Source organism: Aquarana catesbeiana, linkage group LG02 (genome assembly GCF_042186555.1).
Source record: "Aquarana catesbeiana isolate 2022-GZ linkage group LG02, ASM4218655v1, whole genome shotgun sequence".
NCBI classification, from domain to species: domain Eukaryota; kingdom Metazoa; phylum Chordata; class Amphibia; order Anura; family Ranidae; genus Aquarana; species Aquarana catesbeiana.
Window position 1 is genome coordinate 813,321,592 of NC_133325.1, and position 19,836 is coordinate 813,341,427.

At 53.4% G+C, this 19,836-nt stretch overlaps 1 protein-coding gene across 1 annotated transcript in view; it reads left to right on the forward strand.

Moving 5' to 3' along the window:
* The first annotated feature begins 777 nt into the window (after window positions 1-777).
* Window positions 778-19,836, forward strand: part of HSF2BP (heat shock transcription factor 2 binding protein) — a 59,257-nt gene continuing 40,198 nt past the window's right edge. The window contains exons 1-4 of the mRNA XM_073617624.1: window positions 778-970; window positions 1,128-1,210; window positions 16,532-16,681; window positions 19,408-19,540. Coding sequence (XP_073473725.1) covers window positions 817-970; window positions 1,128-1,210; window positions 16,532-16,681; window positions 19,408-19,540 — 520 coding nt within the window. The 5' untranslated portion in view covers window positions 778-816. The remainder of the gene's footprint in view (window positions 971-1,127; window positions 1,211-16,531; window positions 16,682-19,407; window positions 19,541-19,836) is intronic.

Sequence of the window (19,836 nt, forward strand, 5' to 3'; positions counted from 1 at the left end):
GGGGTCATTGAGGAGGGGGGTACTGTCAGGGCTGGGCTCAGCCCTTCCTTCTCTGAGCTGGCCGCTCAGCTGTCGGCTAATTGCCAGCTCCTATCTCTCCACAGTTAACCAGCTGTTGATGATATCCTGCTTGTCAGTCCTGCCTACTTAAGCCGTACAGCCCAGAGGAGCTCTGCCTTGGCCTTGGTCACATCTCTAGAGACGCTCTCCTGTGTTCCTGTTAAAAGACTTGCTTGGCTGACATTCCTTCTAGCTCCAGATCCTGCTTGCTGTTTTACTACGCTCATCTCCGGCTCCCTGACGTTTGGCTTGTCTGACTATCCGTTCCAGTTACTGAACTCTGGCTATGTTTTGACTACGTTTGTTATATTTACTTTTATTATTAAACAAGTGTGATTTACCTGTACTTCTGTCTCGGTCTGATTTCATGGTTCCTGACAATAAGATATTAGTGATCTCCAGGAGTTGAATGAGAGATGATTGTAGTGATCTGTGGCTGGTGAGGCTTGGTGTGTACCTTGGGATTTCCTGATGGTAGAGTGTGATGTTCACCATCCAGCTCTTGTGGTCCTCGTGTCCTCACCACCACAGAAGTGTCTTGGTCTTAGCCCAGCAGAGCCACCACCTCTGATTGGTCATCCATCTTCTCCATCATGTAGTACACTCCTTTATCCTATAACAATGGGTTGGACTGTTCTGTCCGTTCTCCCAGTTTTAGATGTATTATTCTCCTCCGTAGTTTTCCTCCTCACTGACACAATATGTTGTTCACAGATACGGATGTCATACAAGCTTCCTCTATAGCTGCTGGCCCAGATGTCAAGTTCCTCAGAGGTGGAGTTTGTCCTGGTGAGGAGGCGGGACTTGGAGCGTCTGACCACTGAGGTGATGCAGATGAGGGAATTCCTGCCACAGATTGTGAACTCGGAGCTGGTGGAGACTGTGCAGAGACTGGAGTCCGCAGAGAACGGTGAGTCACATGACTTGTCCTCCATCTCTGGTCATGGGTCGGATTTGGGAGGGAATGTAAGTGTTGGGGCATGTTGATGGCGTTGTACCCCATCTGTGGAACATTCGGGGGGTTTGGTTGTAGAACGTCTCCAATTAGTCTCATTTATGTCCCCCAGCGCTTGGGGATAAGGAGCAGGACTGTGACCACATCCGGGCCCGTCTGGAGACGTCCCAAGGAGAATATCTGAGGGCCAAAGAGGTGAGAAAACATCAACAACCCCGGGTTATACCTGCCCTCTCTTCTTCTCTTATCCCTCCTCTGTCCTCATACCGCACTCTTCTGTCCCTTCCTCTGTCCTCATACTGCACTCTTCTGTCCCCTCCTCTGTCCTCATACCGCACTCTTCTGTCCCTTCTTCTGTCCTCATACTGCCCTCATCTGTCCTCATACCACACTCTTCTGTCCCCTCCTCTGTCCTCATACCGCACTCTTCTGTCCCCTCCTCTGTCCTCATACTGCCCTCCTCTGTCCTCATACTGCACTCTTCTATCCCCTCCTCTGTCCTCATACTGCACTCTTCTATCCCCTCCTCTGTCCTCATACTGCACTCTTCTGTCCCCTCCTCTGTCCTCATACCGCACTCTTCTGTCCCCTCCTCTGTTCTCATACTGCACTCTTCTGTCCCCTCCTCTGTCCTCATACCGCACTCTTCTGTCCCCTCCTCTGTCCTCATACTGCCCTCCTCTGTCCTCATACTGCACTCTTCTATCCCCTCCTCTGTCCTCATACTGCACTCTTCTGTCCCCTCCTCTGTCCTCATACCGCACTCTTCTGTCCCCTCCTCTGTCCTCATACTGCCCTCCTCTGTCCTCATACTGCACTCTTCTATCCCCTCCTCTGTCCTCATACTGCACTCTTCTGTCCCCTCCTCTGTCCTCATACCGCACTCTTCTGTCCCCTCCTCTGTCCTCATACTGCACTCTTCTGTCCCCTCCTCTGTTCTCATACCGCACTCTTCTGTCCACTCCTCTGTTCTCATACTGCACTCTTCTGTCCCCTCCTCTGTCCTCATACTGCACTCTTCTGTCCCCTCCTCTGTCCTCATACCGCACTCTTCTGTCCCCTCCTCTGTCCTCATACCGCACTCTTCTGTCCACTCCTCTGTCCTCATACTGCACTCTTCTGTCCCCTCCTCTGTCCTCATACCGCACTCTTCTGTCCACTCCTCTGTTCTCATACTGCACTCTTCTATCCCCTCCTCTGTCCTCATACTGCACTCTTCTGTCCCCTCCTCTGTTCTCATACCTCACTCTTCTGTCCCCTCCTCTGTCCTCATACCGCACTCTTCTGTCCCCTCCTCTGTCCTCATACCGCACTCTTCTGTCCACTCCTCTGTTCTCATACTGCACTCTTCTATCCCCTCCTCTGTCCTCATACTGCACTCTTCTGTCCCCTCCTCTGTTCTCATACCACACTCTTCTGTCCCCTCCTCTGTCCTCATACCGCACTCTTCTGTCCACTCCTCTGTTCTCATACTGCACTCTTCTGTTCCCTCCTCTGTCCTCATACTGCACTCTTCTGTCCCCTCCTCTGTCCTCATACCGCACTCTTCTGTCCCCTCCTCTGTCCTCATACTGCACTCTTCTGTCCCCTCCTCTGTCCTCATACCGCACTCTTCTGTCCACTCCTCTGTCCTCATACTGCACTCTTCTGTCCCCTCCTCTGTCCTCATACCGCACTCTTCTGTCCCCTCCTCTGTCCTCATACTGCACTCTTCTGTCCCCTCCTCTGTCCTCATACCGCACTCTTCTGTCCACTCCTCTGTCCTCATACTGCACTCTTCTGTTCCCTCCTCTGTCCTCATACTGCACTCTTCTGTCCCCTCCTCTGTCCTCATACCGCACTCTTCTGTCCACTCCTCTGTTCTCATACTGCACTCTTCTGTCCCCTCCTCTGTCCTCATACCGCACTCTTCTGTCCCCTCCTCTGTCCTCATACCGCACTCTTCTGTCCACTCCTCTGTTCTCATACCGCACTCATCTGTCCCCTCCTCTGTCCTCATACCGCACTCTTCTGTCCCCTCCTCTGTCCTCATACCGCACTCTTCTGTCCCCTCCTCTGTCCTCATACCGCACTCTTCTGTCCCCTCCTCTGTCCTCATACTGCACTCTTCTGTCCCCTCCTCTGTCCTCATACCGCACTCTTCTGTCCCCTCCTCTGTCCTCATACTGCACTCTTCTGTCCCCTCCTCTGTCCTCATACTGCCCTCCTCTGTCCTCATACTGCACTCTTCTGTCCCCTCCTCTGTCCTCATACCGCACTCTTCTGTCCCCTCCTCTGTCCTCATACTGCCCTCCTCTGTCCTCATACCACACTCTTCTGTCCCCTCCTCTGTCCTCATACCGCACTCTTCTGTCCCCTCCTCTGTTCTCATACTGCACTCTTCTGTCCCCTCCTCTATCCTCATACTGCCCTCCTCTGTCCTCATACCGCACTCTTCTGTCCACTCCTCTGTTCTCATACTGCACTCTTCTGTCCCCTCCTCTGTCCTCATACCGCACTCTTCTGTCCCCTCCTCTGTCCTCATACCGCACTCTTCTGTCCACTCCTCTGTTCTCATACTGCACTCTTCTATCCCCTCCTCTGTCCTCATACTGCACTCTTCTGTCCTCATACCGCACTCTTCTGTCCCCTCCTCTGTCCTCATACTGCCGTCCTCTGTCCTCATACTGCCCTCCTCTGTCCTCATACTGCACTCTTCTGTCCCCTCCTTTGTCCTCATACCGCACTCTTCTGTCCCCTCCTCTGTCCTCATACCGCACTCTTCTGTCCCCTCCTCTGTCCTCATACCACACTCTTCTGTCCTCATACCGCACTCTTCTGTCCCCTCCTCAGTCCTCATACCGCACTCTTCTGTCCACTCCTCTGTTCTCATACTGCACTCTTCTATCCCCTCCTCTGTCCTCATACTGCACTCTTCTGTCCCCTCCTCTGTCCTCATACTGCACTCTTCTGTCCCCTCCTCTGTCCTCATACCGCACTCTTCTGTCCACTCCTCTGTTCTCATACTGCACTCTTCTGTCCCCTCCTCTGTCCTCATACCGCACTCTTCTGTCCCCTCCTTTGTCCTCATACCGCACTCTTCTGTCCCCTCCTCTGTCCTCATACCGCACTCTTCTGTCCCCTCCTCTGTCCTCATACTGCAATCTTCTGTCCACTCCTCTGTTCTCATACTGCACTCTTCTGTCCCCTCCTCTGTCCTCATACCGCACTCTTCTGTCCCCTCCTCTGTCCTCATACCACACTCTTCTGTCCTCATACTGCACTCTTCTGTCCCCTCCTCTGTCCTCATACTGCCCTCCTCTGTCCTCATACTGCACTCTTCTATCCCCTCCTCTGTCCTCATACTGCACTCTTCTGTCCCCTCCTCTGTCCTCATACCACACTCTTCTGTCCCCTGCTCTGTCCTCATACTGCACTCTTCTATCCCCTCCTCTGTCCTCATATTGCACTCTTCTGTCCCCTCCTCTGTCCTCATACTGCACTCTTCTGTCCCCTCCTCTGTCCTCATACTGCACTCTTCTGTCCCCTCCTCTGTCCTCATACTGCACTCTTCTGTCCCCTCCTCTGTCCTCATACTGCACTCTTCTGTCCCCTCCTCTGTCCTCATACCGCACTCTTCTGTCCACTCCTCTGTTCTCATACTGCACTCTTCTGTCCTCATACTGCACTCTTCTGTCCCCTCCTCTGTCCTCATACCGCACTCTTCTGTCCACTCCTCTGTTCTCATACTGCACTCTTCTGTCCCCTCCTCTGTCCTCATACCGCACTCTTCTGTCCCCTCCTCTGTCCTCATACTGCCCTCCTCTGTCCTCATACCGCACTCTTCTGTCCCCTCCTCTGTCCTCATACCGCACTCTTCTGTCCCCTCCTCTGTCCTCATACCGCACTCTTCTGTCCCCTCCTCTGTTCTCATACTGCACTCTTCTGTCCCCTCCTCTGTCCTCATACCGCACTTTTCTGTCCCCTCCTCTGTCCTCATACCGTACTCTTCTGTTCACTCCTCTGTTCTCATACCGCACTCTTCTGTCCCCTCCTCTGTTCTCATACTGCACTCTTCTGTCCCCTCCTCTGTCCTCATACTGCCCTCCTCTGTCCTCATACTGCACTCTTCTATCCCCTCCTCTGTCCTCATACTGCACTCTTCTGTCCCCTCCTCTGTCCTCATACTGCCCTCCTCTGTCCTCATACTGCACTCTTCTATCCCCTCCTCTGTCCTCATACCGCACTCTTCTGTCCCCTCCTCTGTCCTCATACCGCACTCTTCTGTCCCGTCCTCTGTCCTCATACCGCACTCTTCTGTCCCCTCCTCTGTTCTCATACTGCACTCTTCTGTCCCCTCCTCTGTCCTCATACCGCACTCTTCTGTCCCCTCCTCTGTCCTCATACCGCACTCTTCTGTCCCCTCCTCTGTCCTCATACCGCACTCTTCTGTCCCCTCCTCTGTTCTCATACTGCACTCTTCTATCCCCTCCTCTGTCCTCATACTGCACTCTTCTGTCCCCTCCTCTGTCCTCATACTGCCCTCCTCTGTCCTCATACTGCCCTCCTCTGTCCTCATACTGCACTCTTCTGTCCCCTCCTCTGTCCTCATACCGCACTCTTCTGTCCCCTCCTCTGTTCTCATACTGCACTCTTCTGTCCCCTCCTCTGTCCTCATACTGCCCTCCTCTGTCCTCATACTGCACTCTTCTATCCCCTCCTCTGTCCTCATACTGCACTCTTCTGTCCCCTCCTCTGTCCTCATACTGCCCTCCTCTGTCCTCATACTGCACTCTTCTATCCCCTCCTCTGTCCTCATACCGCACTCTTCTGTCCCCTCCTCTGTCCTCATACCGCACTCTTCTGTCCCGTCCTCTGTCCTCATACCGCACTCTTCTGTCCCCTCCTCTGTTCTCATACTGCACTCTTCTGTCCCCTCCTCTGTCCTCATACCGCACTCTTCTGTCCCCTCCTCTGTCCTCATACCGCACTCTTCTGTCCCCTCCTCTGTCCTCATACCGCACTCTTCTGTCCCCTCCTCTGTTCTCATACTGCACTCTTCTATCCCCTCCTCTGTCCTCATACTGCACTCTTCTGTCCCCTCCTCTGTCCTCATACTGCCCTCCTCTGTCCTCATACTGCCCTCCTCTGTCCTCATACTGCACTCTTCTGTCCCCTCCTCTGTCCTCATACCGCACTCTTCTGTCCCCTCCTCTGTCCTCATACCGCACTCTTCTGTCCCCTCCTCTGTCCTCATACCGCACTCTTCTGTCCCCTCCTCTGTCCTCATACCGCACTCTTCTGTCCACTCCTCTGTTCTCATACTGCACTCTTCTATCCCCTCCTCTGTCCTCATACTGCACTCTTCTGTCCCCTCCTCTGTTCTCATACCACACTCTTCTGTCCCCTCCTCTGTCCTCATACCACACTCTTCTGTCCACTCCTCTGTTCTCATACTGCACTCTTCTGTCCCCTCCTCTGTCCTCATACCGCACTCTTCTGTCCCCTCCTCTGTCCTCATACCGCACTCTTCTGTCCCCTCCTCTGTCCTCATACCGCACTCTTCTGTCCCCTCCTCTGTCCTCATACTGCCCTCTTCTGTCCCCTCCTCTGTTCTCATACCACACTCTTCTGTCCCCTCCTCTGTCCTCATACCACACTCTTCTGTCCACTCCTCTGTTCTCATACTGCACTCTTCTATCCCCTCCTCTGTCCTCATACTGCACTCTTCTGTCCCCTCCTCTGTTCTCATACCACACTCTTCTGTCCCCTCCTCTGTCCTCATACCACACTCTTCTGTCCACTCCTCTGTTCTCATACTGCACTCTTCTGTCCCCTCCTCTGTCCTCATACCGCACTCTTCTGTCCCCTCCTCTGTCCTCATACCGCACTCTTCTGTCCCCTCCTCTGTCCTCATACCGCACTCTTCTGTCCACTCCTCTGTTCTCATACTGCACTCTTCTATCCCCTCCTCTGTCCTCATACTGCACTCTTCTGTCCCCTCCTCTGTTCTCATACCGCACTCTTCTGTCCCCTCCTCTGTCCTCATACCGCACTCTTCTGTCCCCTCCTCTGTCCTCATACCGCACTCTTCTGTCCACTCCTCTGTTCTCATACTGCACTCTTCTGTCCCCTCCTCTATCCTCATACCGCACTCTTCTGTCCCCTCCTCTGTCCTCATACTGCCCTCCTCTATCCTCATACCGCACTCTTCTGTCCCCTCCTCTGTCCTCATACCGCACTCTTCTGTCCCCTCCTCTGTCCTCATACTGCACTCTTCTGTCCCCTCCTCTGTTCTCATACTGCACTCTTCTGTCCCCTCCTCTCTCCTCATACCGCACTCTTCTGTCCCCTCCTCTGTCCTCATACCGCACTCTTCTGTCCCCTCCTCTGTCCTCATACCGCACTCTTCTGTCTCCTCCTCTGTCCTCATACCGCACTCTTCTGTCCCCTCCTCTGTCCTCATACCGCACTCTTCTGTCCCCTCCTCTGTCCTCATACCGCACTCTTCTGTCCCCTCCTCTGTCCTCATACTGCACTCTTCTGTCCCCTCCTCTGTTCTCATACTGCACTCTTCTGTCCCCTCCTCTCTCCTCATACTGCACTCTTCTGTCCCCTCCTCTGTCCTCATACCGCACTCTTCTGTCCCCTCCTCTGTCCTCATACCGCACTCTTCTGTCCCCTCCTCTGTCCTCATACTGCACTCTTCTGTCCCCTCCTCTGTTCTCATACTGCACTCTTCTGTCCACTCCTCTGTTCTCATACTGCACTCTTCTGTCCCCTCCTCTGTCCTCATACTGCACTCTTCTGTCCCCTCCTTTGTCCTCATACCGCACTCTTCTGTCCCCTCCTCTGTCCTCATACCGCACTCTTCTGTCCCCTCCTCTGTCCTCATACTGCAATCTTCTGTCCACTCCTCTGTTCTCATACCGCACTCTTCTGTCCCCTCCTCTGTCCTCATACCACACTCTTCTGTCCTCATACTGCACTCTTCTGTCCCCTCCTCTGTCCTCATACTGCCCTCCTCTGTCCTAATACTGCACTCTTCTGTCCCCTCCTCTGTCCTCATACCACACTCTTCTGTCCCCTCCTCTGTCCTCATACCGCACTCTTCTATCCCCTCCTCTGTTCTCATACTGCACTCTTCTGTCCCCTCCTCTGTCCTCATACCGCACTCTTCGGTCCCCTCCTCTGTCCTCATACCGCACTCTTCTGTCCACTCCTCTGTTCTCATACTGCACTCTTCTGTCCCCTCCTCTGTTCTCATACCGCACTCTTCTGTCCCCTCCTCTGTCCTCATACCGCACTCTTCTGTCCCCTCCTCTGTCCTCATACCACACTCTTCTGTCCCCTCCTCTGTTCTCATACTGCACTCTTCTGTCCCCTCCTCTGTCCTCATACCGCACTCTTCTGTCCACTCCTCTGTTCTCATACCGCACTCTTCTGTCCCCTCCTCTGTCCTCATACCGCACTCTTCTGTCCCCTCCTCTGTCCTCATACCGCACTCTTCTGTCCCCTCCTCTGTTCTCATACTGCACTCTTCTGTCCCCTCCTCTGTCCTCATACCGCACTCTTCTGTCCACTCCTCTGTTCTCATACCGCACTCTTCTGTCCACTCCTCTGTCCTCATACCGCACTCTTCTGTCCACTCCTCTGTTCTCATACCACACTCTTCTGTCCCCTCCTCTGTTCTCATACTGCACTCTTCTATCCCCTCCTCTGTCCTCATACTGCACTCTTCTGTCCCCTCCTCTGTCCTCATACTGCCCTCCTCTGTCCTCATACTGCCCTCCTCTGTCCTCATACTGCACTCTTCTGTCCCCTCCTCTGTCCTCATACTGCCCTCCTCTGTCCTCATACTGCCCTCCTCTGTCCTCATACTGCACTCTTCTGTCCCCTCCTCTGTCCTCATACCGCACTCTTCTGTCCCCTCCTCTGTCCTCATACCACACTCTTCTGTCCCCTCCTCTGTCCTCATACCGCACTCTTCTGTCCCCTCCTCTGTCCTCATACCGCACTCTTCTGTCCCCTCCTCTGTCCTCATACCGCACTCTTCTGTCCACTCCTCTGTTCTCATACTGCACTCTTCTGTCCCCTCCTCTGTTCTCATACCGCACTCTTCTGTCCACTCCTCTGTTCTCATACCGCACTCTTCTGTCCCCTCCTCTGTCCTCATACTGCACTCTTCTGTCCACTCCTCTCTTCTCATACCACACTCTTCTGTCCACTCCTCTGTTCTCATACTGCACTCTTCTGTCCCCTCCTCTGTTCTCATACCACACTCTTCTGTCCCCTCCTCTGTTCTCATACCACACTGTTCTGTCCACTCCTCTGTTCTCATACTGCACTCTTCTGTCCCCTCCTCTGTTCTCATACCACACTCTTCTGTCCCCTCCTCTGTTCTCATACCACACTCTTCTGTCCCCTCCTCTGTTCTCATACTGCACTCTTCTGTCCACTCCTCTGTCCTCATACTGCACTCTTCTGTCCCCTCCTCTGTCCTCATACTGCACTCTTCTGTCCCCTCCTCTGTCCTCATACTGCACTCTTCTGTCCCCTCCTCTGTCCTCATACTGCACTCTTCTTTCCCCTCCTCTGTCCTCATACCGCACTCTTCTGTCCCCTCCTCTGTCCTCATACCGCACTCTTCTGTCCCCTCCTCTGTCCTCATACCGCACTCTTCTGTCCCCTCCTCTGTCCTCATACCGCACTCTTCTGTCCCCTCCTCTGTCCTCATACTGCACTCTTCTGTCCCCTCCTCTGTCCTCATACCGCACTCTTCTGTCCCCTCCTCTGTCCTCATACTGCACTCTTCTGTCCCCTCCTCTGTCCTCATACCGCACTCTTCTGTCCCCTCCTCTGTTCTCATACTGCACTCTTCTGTCCCCTCCTCTGTCCTCATACCGCACTCTTCTGTCCCCTCCTCTGTCCTCATACCGCACTCTTCTGTCCCCTCCTCTGTCCTCATACCGCACTCTTCTGTCCCCTCCTCTGTCCTCATACCGCACTCTTCTGTCCACTCCTCTGTTCTCATACTGCACTCTTCTATCCCCTCCTCTGTCCTCATACTGCACTCTTCTGTCCCCTCCTCTGTTCTCATACCACACTCTTTTGTCCCCTCCTCTGTCCTCATACCACACTCTTCTGTCCACTCCTCTGTTCTCATACCACACTCTTCTGTCCCCTCCTCTGTTCTCATACTGCACTCTTCTGTCCCCTCCTCTGTCCTCATACCGCACTCTTCTGTCCCCTCCTCTGTCCTCATACTGCACTCTTCTGTCCCCTCCTCTGTCCTCATACTGCACTCTTCTGTCCCCTCCTCTGTTCTCATACTGCACTCTTCTGTCCCCTCCTCTGTCCTCATACCGCACTCTTCTGTCCCCTCCTCTGTCCTCATACCGCACTCTTCTGTCCCCTCCTCTGTCCTCATACCGCACTCTTCTGTCCCCTCCTCTGTCCTCATACCGCACTCTTCTGTCCACTCCTCTGTTCTCATACTGCACTCTTCTATCCCCTCCTCTGTCCTCATACTGCACTCTTCTGTCCCCTCCTCTGTTCTCATACCACACTCTTCTGTCCCCTCCTCTGTCCTCATACCACACTCTTCTGTCCACTCCTCTGTTCTCATACTGCACCCTTCTGTCCCCTCCTCTGTCCTCATACCGCACTCTTCTGTCCCCTCCTCTGTCCTCATACTTCCCTCCTCTGTCCTCATACCGCACTCTTCTGTCCCCTCCTCTGTCCTCATACCACACTCTTCTGTCCCCTCCTCTGTCCTCATACCGCACTCTTCTGTCCCCTCCTCTGTCCTCATACCACACTCTTCTGTCCACTCCTCTGTTCTCATACTGCACTCTTCTGTCCCCTCCTCTGTCCTCATACCGCACTCTTCTGTCCCCTCCTCTGTCCTCATACTGCACTCTTCTGTCCCCTCCTCTGTCCTCATACTGCACTCTTCTGTCCCCTCCTCTGTTCTCATACTGCACTCTTCTGTCCCCTCCTCTGTCCTCATACCGCACTCTTCTGTCCCCTCCTCTGTCCTCATACCGCACTCTTCTGTCCCCTCCTCTGTCCTCATACCGCACTCTTCTGTCCCCTCCTCTGTCCTCATACCGCACTCTTCTGTCCACTCCTCTGTTCTCATACTGCACTCTTCTATCCCCTCCTCTGTCCTCATACTGCACTCTTCTGTCCCCTCCTCTGTTCTCATACCACACTCTTCTGTCCCCTCCTCTGTCCTCATACCACACTCTTCTGTCCACTCCTCTGTTCTCATACTGCACTCTTCTGTCCCCTCCTCTGTCCTCATACCGCACTCTTCTGTCCCCTCCTCTGTCCTCATACTTCCCTCCTCTGTCCTCATACCGCACTCTTCTGTCCCCTCCTCTGTCCTCATACCGCACTCTTCTGTCCCCTCCTCTGTCCTCATACCGCACTCTTCTGTCCCCTCCTCTGTTCTCATACTGCACTCTTCTGTCCCCTCCTCTCTCCTCATACCGCACTCTTCTGTCCCCTCCTCTGTCCTCATACCGCACTCTTCTGTCCCCTCCTCTGTCCTCATACCGCACTCTTCTGTCCCCTCCTCTGTCCTCATACCGCACTCTTCTGTCCCCTCCTCTGTTCTCATACTGCACTCTTCTATCCCCTCCTCTGTCCTCATACTGCACTCTTCTGTCCCCTCCTCTGTCCTCATACTGCCCTCCTCTGTCCTCATACTGCCCTCCTCTGTCCTCATACTGCACTCTTCTGTCCCCTCCTCTGTCCTCATACTGCCCTCCTCTGTCCTCATACTGCACTCTTCTATCCCCTCCTCTGTCCTCATACTGCACTCTTCTGTCCCCTCCTCTGTCCTCATACCGCACTCTTCTGTCCCCTCCTCTGTTCTCATACCACACTCTTCTGTCTCCTCCTCTGTCCTCATACTGCACTCTTCTGTCCACTCCTCTGTCCTCATACTGCACTCTTCTGTCCCCTCCTCTGTCCTCATACTGCACTCTTCTGTCCCCTCCTCTGTCCTCATACCGCACTCTTCTGTCCACTCCTCTGTTCTCATACTGCACTCTTCTGTCCCCTCCTCTGTCCTCATACCGCACTCTTCTGTCCCCTCCTCTGTCCTCATACCGCACTCTTCTGTCCCCTCCTCTGTCCTCATACCGCACTCATATGTCCCCTCCTCTGTCCTCATACTGCACTCTTCTGTCCACTCCTCTGTTCTCATACTGCACTCTTCTGTCCCCTCCTCTGTCCTCATACCGCACTCTTCTGTCCCCTCTTCTGTCCTCATACCACACTCTTCTGTCCTCATACTGCACTCTTCTGTCCCCTCCTCTGTCCTCATACTGCCCTCCTCTGTCCTCATACTGCACTCTTCTGTCCCCTCCTCTGTCCTCATACCACACTCTTCTGTCCCCTCCTCTGTCCTCATACTGCGCTCTTCTATCCCCTCCTCTGTCCTCATACTGCACTCTTCTGTCCCCTCCTCTGTCCTCATACTGCACTCTTCTGTCCCCTCCTCTGTCCTCATACCACACTCTTCTGTCCCCTCCTCTGTCCTCATACTGCGCTCTTCTATCCCCTCCTCTGTCCTCATACTGCACTCTTCTGTCCCCTCCTCTGTCCTCATACTGCACTCTTCTGTCCCCTCCTCTGTCCTCATACTGCACTCTTCTGTCCCCTCCTCTGTCCTCATACCGCACTCTTCTGTCCACTCCTCTGTTCTCATACTGCACTCTTCTGTCCCCTCCTCTGTCCTCATACCGCACTCTTCTGTCCCCTCCTCTGTCCTCATACCGCACTCTTCTGTCCCCTCCTCTGTCCTCATACCGCACTCTTCTGTCCCCTCCTCTGTCCTCATACTGCACTCTTCTGTCCACTCCTCTGTTCTCATACTGCACTCTTCTGTCCCCTCCTCTGTCCTCATACCGCACTCTTCTGTCCCCTCCTCTGTCCTCATACCACACTCTTCTGTCCTCATACTGCACTCTTCTGTCCCCTCCTCTGTCCTCATACTGCCCTCCTCTGTCCTCATACTGCACTCTTCTGTCCCCTCCTCTGTCCTCATACCACACTCTTCTGTCCCCTCCTCTGTCCTCATACCACACTCTTCTGTCCTCATACTGCACTCTTCTGTCCCCTCCTCTGTCCTCATACTGCCCTCCTCTGTCCTCATACCACACTCTTCTGTCCCCTCCTCTGTCCTCATACTGCGCTCTTCTATCCCCTCCTCTGTCCTCATACTGCACTCTTCTGTCCCCTCCTCTGTCCTCATACTGCACTCTTCTGTCCCCTCCTCTGTCCTCATACCGCACTCTTCTGTCCCCTCCTCTGTCCTCATACCGCACTCTTCTGTCTCCTCCTCTGTCCTCATACCGCACTCTTCTGTCCCCTCCTCTGTCCTCATACCGCACTCTTCTGTCCACTCCTCTGTTCTCATACTGCACTCTTCTATCCCCTCCTCTGTCCTCATACTGCATTCTTCTGTCCCCTCCTCTGTTCTCATACCACACTCTTCTGTCCCCTCCTCTGTCCTCATACCGCACTCTTCTGTCCACTCCTCTGTTCTCATACTGCACTCTTCTGTCCCCTCCTCTGTCCTCATACCGCACTCTTCTGTCCCCTCCTCTGTCCTCATACTGCCCTCCTCTGTCCTCATACCGCACTCTTCTGTCCCCTCCTCTGTCCTCATACCGCACTCTTCTGTCCCCTCCTCTGTCCTCATACCGCACTCTTCTGTCCCCTCCTCTGTTCTCATACTGCACTCTTCTGTCCACTCCTCTGTCCTCATACCGCACTCTTCTGTCCCCTCCTCTGTCCTCATACCGCACTCTTCTGTCCCCTCCTCTGTCCTCATACTGCACTCTTCTGTCCCCTCCTCTGTCCTCATACTGCACTCTTCTGTCCCCTCCTCTGTCCTCATACTGCACTCTTCTGTCCCCTCCTCTGTCCTCATACCGCACTCTTCTGTCCCCTCCTCTGTCCTCATACCGCACTCTTCTATCCCCTCCTCTGTCCTCATACTGCACTCTTCTATCCCCTCCTCTGTCCTCATACTGCCCTCCTCTGTCCTCATACTGCCCTCCTCTGACCTCATACTGCACTCTTCTGTCCCCTCCTCTGTCCTCATACCGCACTCTTCTGTCCCCTCCTCTGTCCTCATACCGCACTCTTCTGTCCCCTCCTCTGTCCTCATACTGCACTCTTCTGTCCCCTCCTCTGTCCTCATACTGCCCTCCTCTGTCCTCATACTGCCCTCCTCTGTCCTCATACTGCACTCTTCTATCCCCTCCTCTGTCCTCATACTGCACTCTTCTGTCCCCTCCTCTGTCCTCATACCGCACTCTTCTGTCCCCTCCTCTGTCCTCATACCGCACTCTTCTGTCCCCTCCTCTGTTCTCATACCGCACTCTTCTGTCCCCTCCTCTGTCCTCATACCGCACTCTTCTGTCCCCTCCTCTGTCCTCATACCGCACTCTTCTGTCCCCTCCTCTGTCCTCATACCGCACTCTTCTGTCCCCTCCTCTGTCCTCATACTGCCCTCCTCTGTCCTCATACTGCCCTCCTCTGTCCTCATACTGCACTCTTCTATTCCCTCCTCTGTCCTCATACTGCACTCTTCTATCCCCTCCTCTGTCCTCATACTGCACTCTTCTGTCCCCTCCTCTGTCCTCATACCGCACTCTTCTGTCCACTCCTCTGTTCTCATACTGCACTCTTCTGTCCCCTCCTCTGTTCTCATACCGCACTCTTCTGTCCCCTCCTCTGTCCTCATACCGCACTCTTCTGTCCACTCCTCTGTTCTCATACTGCACTCTTCTGTCCCCTCCTCTGTTCTCATACCGCACTCTTCTGTCCCCTCCTCTGTCCTCATACCACACTCTTCTGTCCCCTCCTCTGTCCTCATACTGCACTCTTCTGTCCCCTCCTCTGTTCTCATACCGCACTCTTCTGTCCCCTCCTCTGTCCTCATACTGCACTCTTCTGTCCCCTCCTCTGTCCTCATACTGCACTCTTCTGTCCCCTCCTCTGTCCTCATACTGCACTCTTCTGTCCCCTCCTCTGTTCTCATACCGCACTCATCTGTCCCCTCCTCTGTCCTCATACCGCACTCATCTGTCCCCTCCTCTGTCCTCACACCGCACTCTTCTGTCCCCTCCTCTGTTCTCATACCGCACTCTTCTGTCCCCTCCTCTGTTCTCATACCGCACTTTTCTGTCCCCTCCTCTGTCCTCATACTGCACTCTTTTGTCCCCTCCTCTGTCCTCATACTGCACTCTTCTGTCCCCTCCTCTGTCCTCATACCGCACTCTTCTGTCCCCTCCTCTGTCCTCATACTGCACTCTTCTGTCCCCTCCTCTGTCCTCATACCGCACTCTTCTGTCCCCTCCTCTGTCCTCATACTGCACTCTTCTGTCCCCTCCTCTGTCCTCATACCGCACTCTTCTGTCCCCTCCTCTGTCCTCATACTGCACTCTTCTGTCCCCTCCTCTGTCCTCATACTGCACTCTTCTGTCCCCTCCTCTGTCCTCATACCGCACTCTTCTGTCCCCTCCTCTGTCCTCATACTGCACTCTTCTGTCCCCTCCTCTGTCCTCATACTGCACTCTTCTGTCCCCTCCTCTGTCCTCATACCGCACTCTTCTGTCCCCTCCTCTGTCCTCATACTGCACTCTTCTGTCCCCTCCTCTGTTCTCATACCGCACTCTTCTGTCCCCTCCTCTGTTCTCATACCGCACTCTTCTGTCCCCTCCTCTGTTCTCATACCGCACTCTTCTGTCCCCTCCTCTGTCCTCATACTGCACTCTTCTGTCCCCTCCTCTGTTCTCATACCGCACTCTTCTGTCCCCTCCTCTGTCCTCATACTGCACTCTTCTGTCCCCTCCTCTGTCCTCATACTGCACTCTTCTGTCCCCTCCTCTGTCCTCATACTGCACTCTTCTGTCCCCTCCTCTGTTCTCATACCGCACTCATCTGTCCCCTCCTCTGTCCTCATACCGCACTCATCTGTCCCCTCCTCTGTCCTCATACCGCACTCTTCTGTCCCCTCCTCTGTTCTCATACCGCACTCTTCTGTCCCCTCCTCTGTTCTCATACCGCACTTTTCTGTCCCCTCCTCTGTCCTCATACTGCACTCTTTTGTCCCCTCCTCTGTCCTCATACTGCACTCTTCTGTCCCCTCCTCTGTCCTCATACCGCACTCTTCTGTCCCCTCCTCTGTCCTCATACTGCACTCTTCTGTCCCCTCCTCTGTCCTCATACCGCACTCTTCTGTCCCCTCCTCTGTCCTCATACTGCACTCTTCTGTCCCCTCCTCTGTTCTCATACCGCACTCTTCTGTCCCCTCCTCTGTTCTCATACCGCACTCTTCTGTCCCCTCCTCTGTCCTCATACCGCACTCTTCTGTCCCCTCCTCTGTCCTATGTATATTCTATAGAGAGACATAATGTTCTCATTATTATATGAATAGGAGGAGGAGGACTGGTCCTCTAGCTGTAGAGTATACATTGTGTGTCACATTGGGACTCCTTGTCCTCGGTACAGGAGAACCTGTCTCTGCTTGTCCAGCTGTCCACCCTGAGGGAGCAATCTGTCCAGCCGATCGACTTCTCAACTCACATGGGATCCTTCCTCTGCACGTTACTCTGGAGCGTCTCAAACAGAGAGGAGACAGTGAGGAGCATTCTGGGAATGGTGAGTGATGGTGCTAAATTGTGAGCTCGATGGGAATGGGATATGATCTGGGGCACAACTCATCTATAGTCCTAGTTATCCGGGGTCACATAACACCCCATCTACAGTCCTAATTATCCAGGGTCACATGACACCCCATCTACAGTCCTAATTATCCAGGGTCACATGACACCCCATCTACAGTCCTAATTATCCAGGGTCACATGACACCCCATCTACAGTCCTAATTATCCAGGGTCACATGACACCCCATCTACAGTCCTAATTATCCAGGGTCACATGACACCCCATCTACAGTCCTAATTATCCAGGGTCACATGACACCCCATCTACAGTCCTAATTATCCAGGGTCACATGACACCCCATCTACAGTCCTAATTATCCAGGGTCACATGACTCCCCATCTACAGTCCTAATTATCCGGGGTTACATGACTCCCCATCTACAATTCTAGTTATCCGGGGTCACATGACACCCCATCTATAGTCCTAGTTATCTGGGGTCACATGACACCCCATCTACAGTCCTAGTTATCTGGGGTCACATGACACCCCATCTACAGTCCTAGTTATCCGGGTCACATGACACCCCATCGACAGTCCTAGTTATCCGGGGTCACATGACACCCCATCTACAGTCCTAATTATCCAGGGTCACATGACACCCCATCGACAGTCCTAGTTATCCGGGGGTCACATGACACCCCATCTATAGTCCATGTTATCCAGGGTCACATGACGCCCCATCTACAGTCCTAGTTGTCCGGGGGTCACATGACACCCCATCTACAGTTCTAGTTATCCGGGGTTACATGACTCCCCATCTACAGTCCTAGTTATCCGGGGTCACATGACACCCCATCTACAGTCCTAATTATCCAGGGTCACATGACACCCCATCTACAGTCCTAATTATCCAGGGTCACATGACACCCCATCTACAGTCCTAATTATCCAGGGTCACATGACTCCCCATCTACAGTCCTAATTATCCAGGGTCACATGACACCCCATCTACAGTCCTAGTTATCCGGGTCACATGACACCCCATCGACAGTCCTAGTTATCCAGGGTCACATGACACCCCATCTATAGTCCATGTTATCCAGGGTCACATGACGCCCCATCTACAGTCCTAGTTGTCCGGGGGTCACATGACACCCCATCTACAGTTCTAGTTATCCGGGGTCACATGACTCCCCATCTACAGTCCTAGTTATCCGGGGTCACATGACACCCCATCTACAGTCCTAGTTATCCAGGGTCACATGACACCCCATCTACAGTTCTAGTTATCTGGGGTCACATGACACCCCATCTATAGTCCTAGTTATCCGGGGTCACATGACACCCCATCTACAGTCCTAATTATCCAGGGTCACATGACACCCCATCTACAGTTCTAGTTATCTGGGGTCACATGACACCCCATCTACAGTCCATGTTATCCGGGGTCACATGACATCCCATCTACAGTCCTAGTTAACCGGGGTCACATGACACCCCATCTACAGTCCTAGTTATCCAGGGTTACATGACACCCCATCTACAGTCCATGTTATCCGGGGTCACATGACACCCCATCTACAATTCTAGTTATCCAGGGTCACATGACACCCCATATACAGTCCATGTTATCCGGGGTCACATGACACCCCATCTACAATTCTAGTTATCCGGGGTCACATGACACCTCATCTATAGTCCTAGTTATCCGGGGTCACATGACACCCCATCTACAGTCCATGTTATCCGGGGTCACATGACACCCCATCTACAGTTCTAGTTATCCAAGGTCACATGACGCCCCATCTACAGTCCTAGTTGTCCGGGGGTCACATGACACCCCATCTATAGTCCTAGCTATCCAGGGTCACATGACACCCCATCTACAGTCCTAGTTATCCGGGGTCACATGACACCCCATCTACAGTCCTAGTTATCCGGGGGTCACATGACACCCCATCTATAGTCCTAGCTATCCAGGGTCACATGACACCCCATCTACAGTCCTAGTTATCCGGGGTCACATGACACCCCATCTACAGTCCTAGTTATCCGGGGTCACATGACACCCCATCTACAGTCCTAGTTATCCGGGGTCACATGACACCCCATCTACAGTCCTAGTTATCCAGGGTCACATGACACCCCATATATGATGCCCTGTCTACAATCCTAGTCTTAGTTGTCCAGGGTAGTATGATGCCTTGTCTACAGTCCTAGTCTTAGATCTCCAGGGTCGTATGATGCCCTGTCTACAGTCCTAGTCCTAGATCTCCAGGGTCGTATGATGCCTTGTCTACAGTCCTAGTCTTAGATCTCCAGGGTCGTATGATGCCCTGTCTACAGTCCTAGTCCTAGATCTCCAGGGTCGTATGATGCCCTGTCTACAGTCCTAGTTCTAGATCTCCAGGGTCATATGATGCCCTGTCTACAGTCCTAGTCCTAGATCTCCAGGGCCGTATGATGCCCTGTCTACAGTCCTAGTTCTAGATCTTCAGGGTCATATGATGCCCTGTCTACAGTCCTAGTCCTAGTTGTCCAGGGTCGTATGATGCCTTGTCTACAGTCCTAGTCCTAGATCTCCAGGGCCGTATGATGCCCTGTCTACAGTCCTAGTCCTAGATCTCCAGGGTCATATGATGCCCTGTCTACAGTTCTAGTCCTAGATCTCCAGGGTCATATGATGCCCCATCTACTATATTCTCTGTCTCTCCTTATAGGATAAATGTGCTGAGTTCTTCATGTTGGTCTCCCAGACTGTGACCAGGTTTGTGGATGCTCTGGGTGAGAAGCCGCCGGATGATGATGATGAAGATGGCTGCTATGTGCTTGGGCTTGCCGGTATAGTAACCAGTGAGTAGCCGGGGGATCCTGGGAAATGACGGTAACGAAGAGATTCCGGAATCTGGGGACACAAATGGGCAGGGAGTCTCTGATGGGGACACAGATGTATGGGGAGGTTCTGATGGGGACACAGATGTATGGGGAGGTTCTGATGGGGACACAGATGTATGGGGAGGTTCTGATGGGGACACAGATGTATGGGGAGGTTCTGATGGGGACACAGATGTATGGGGAGGTTCTGATGGGGACACAGATGTATGGGGAGGTTCTGATGGGGACACAGATGTATGGGGAGGTTCTGATGG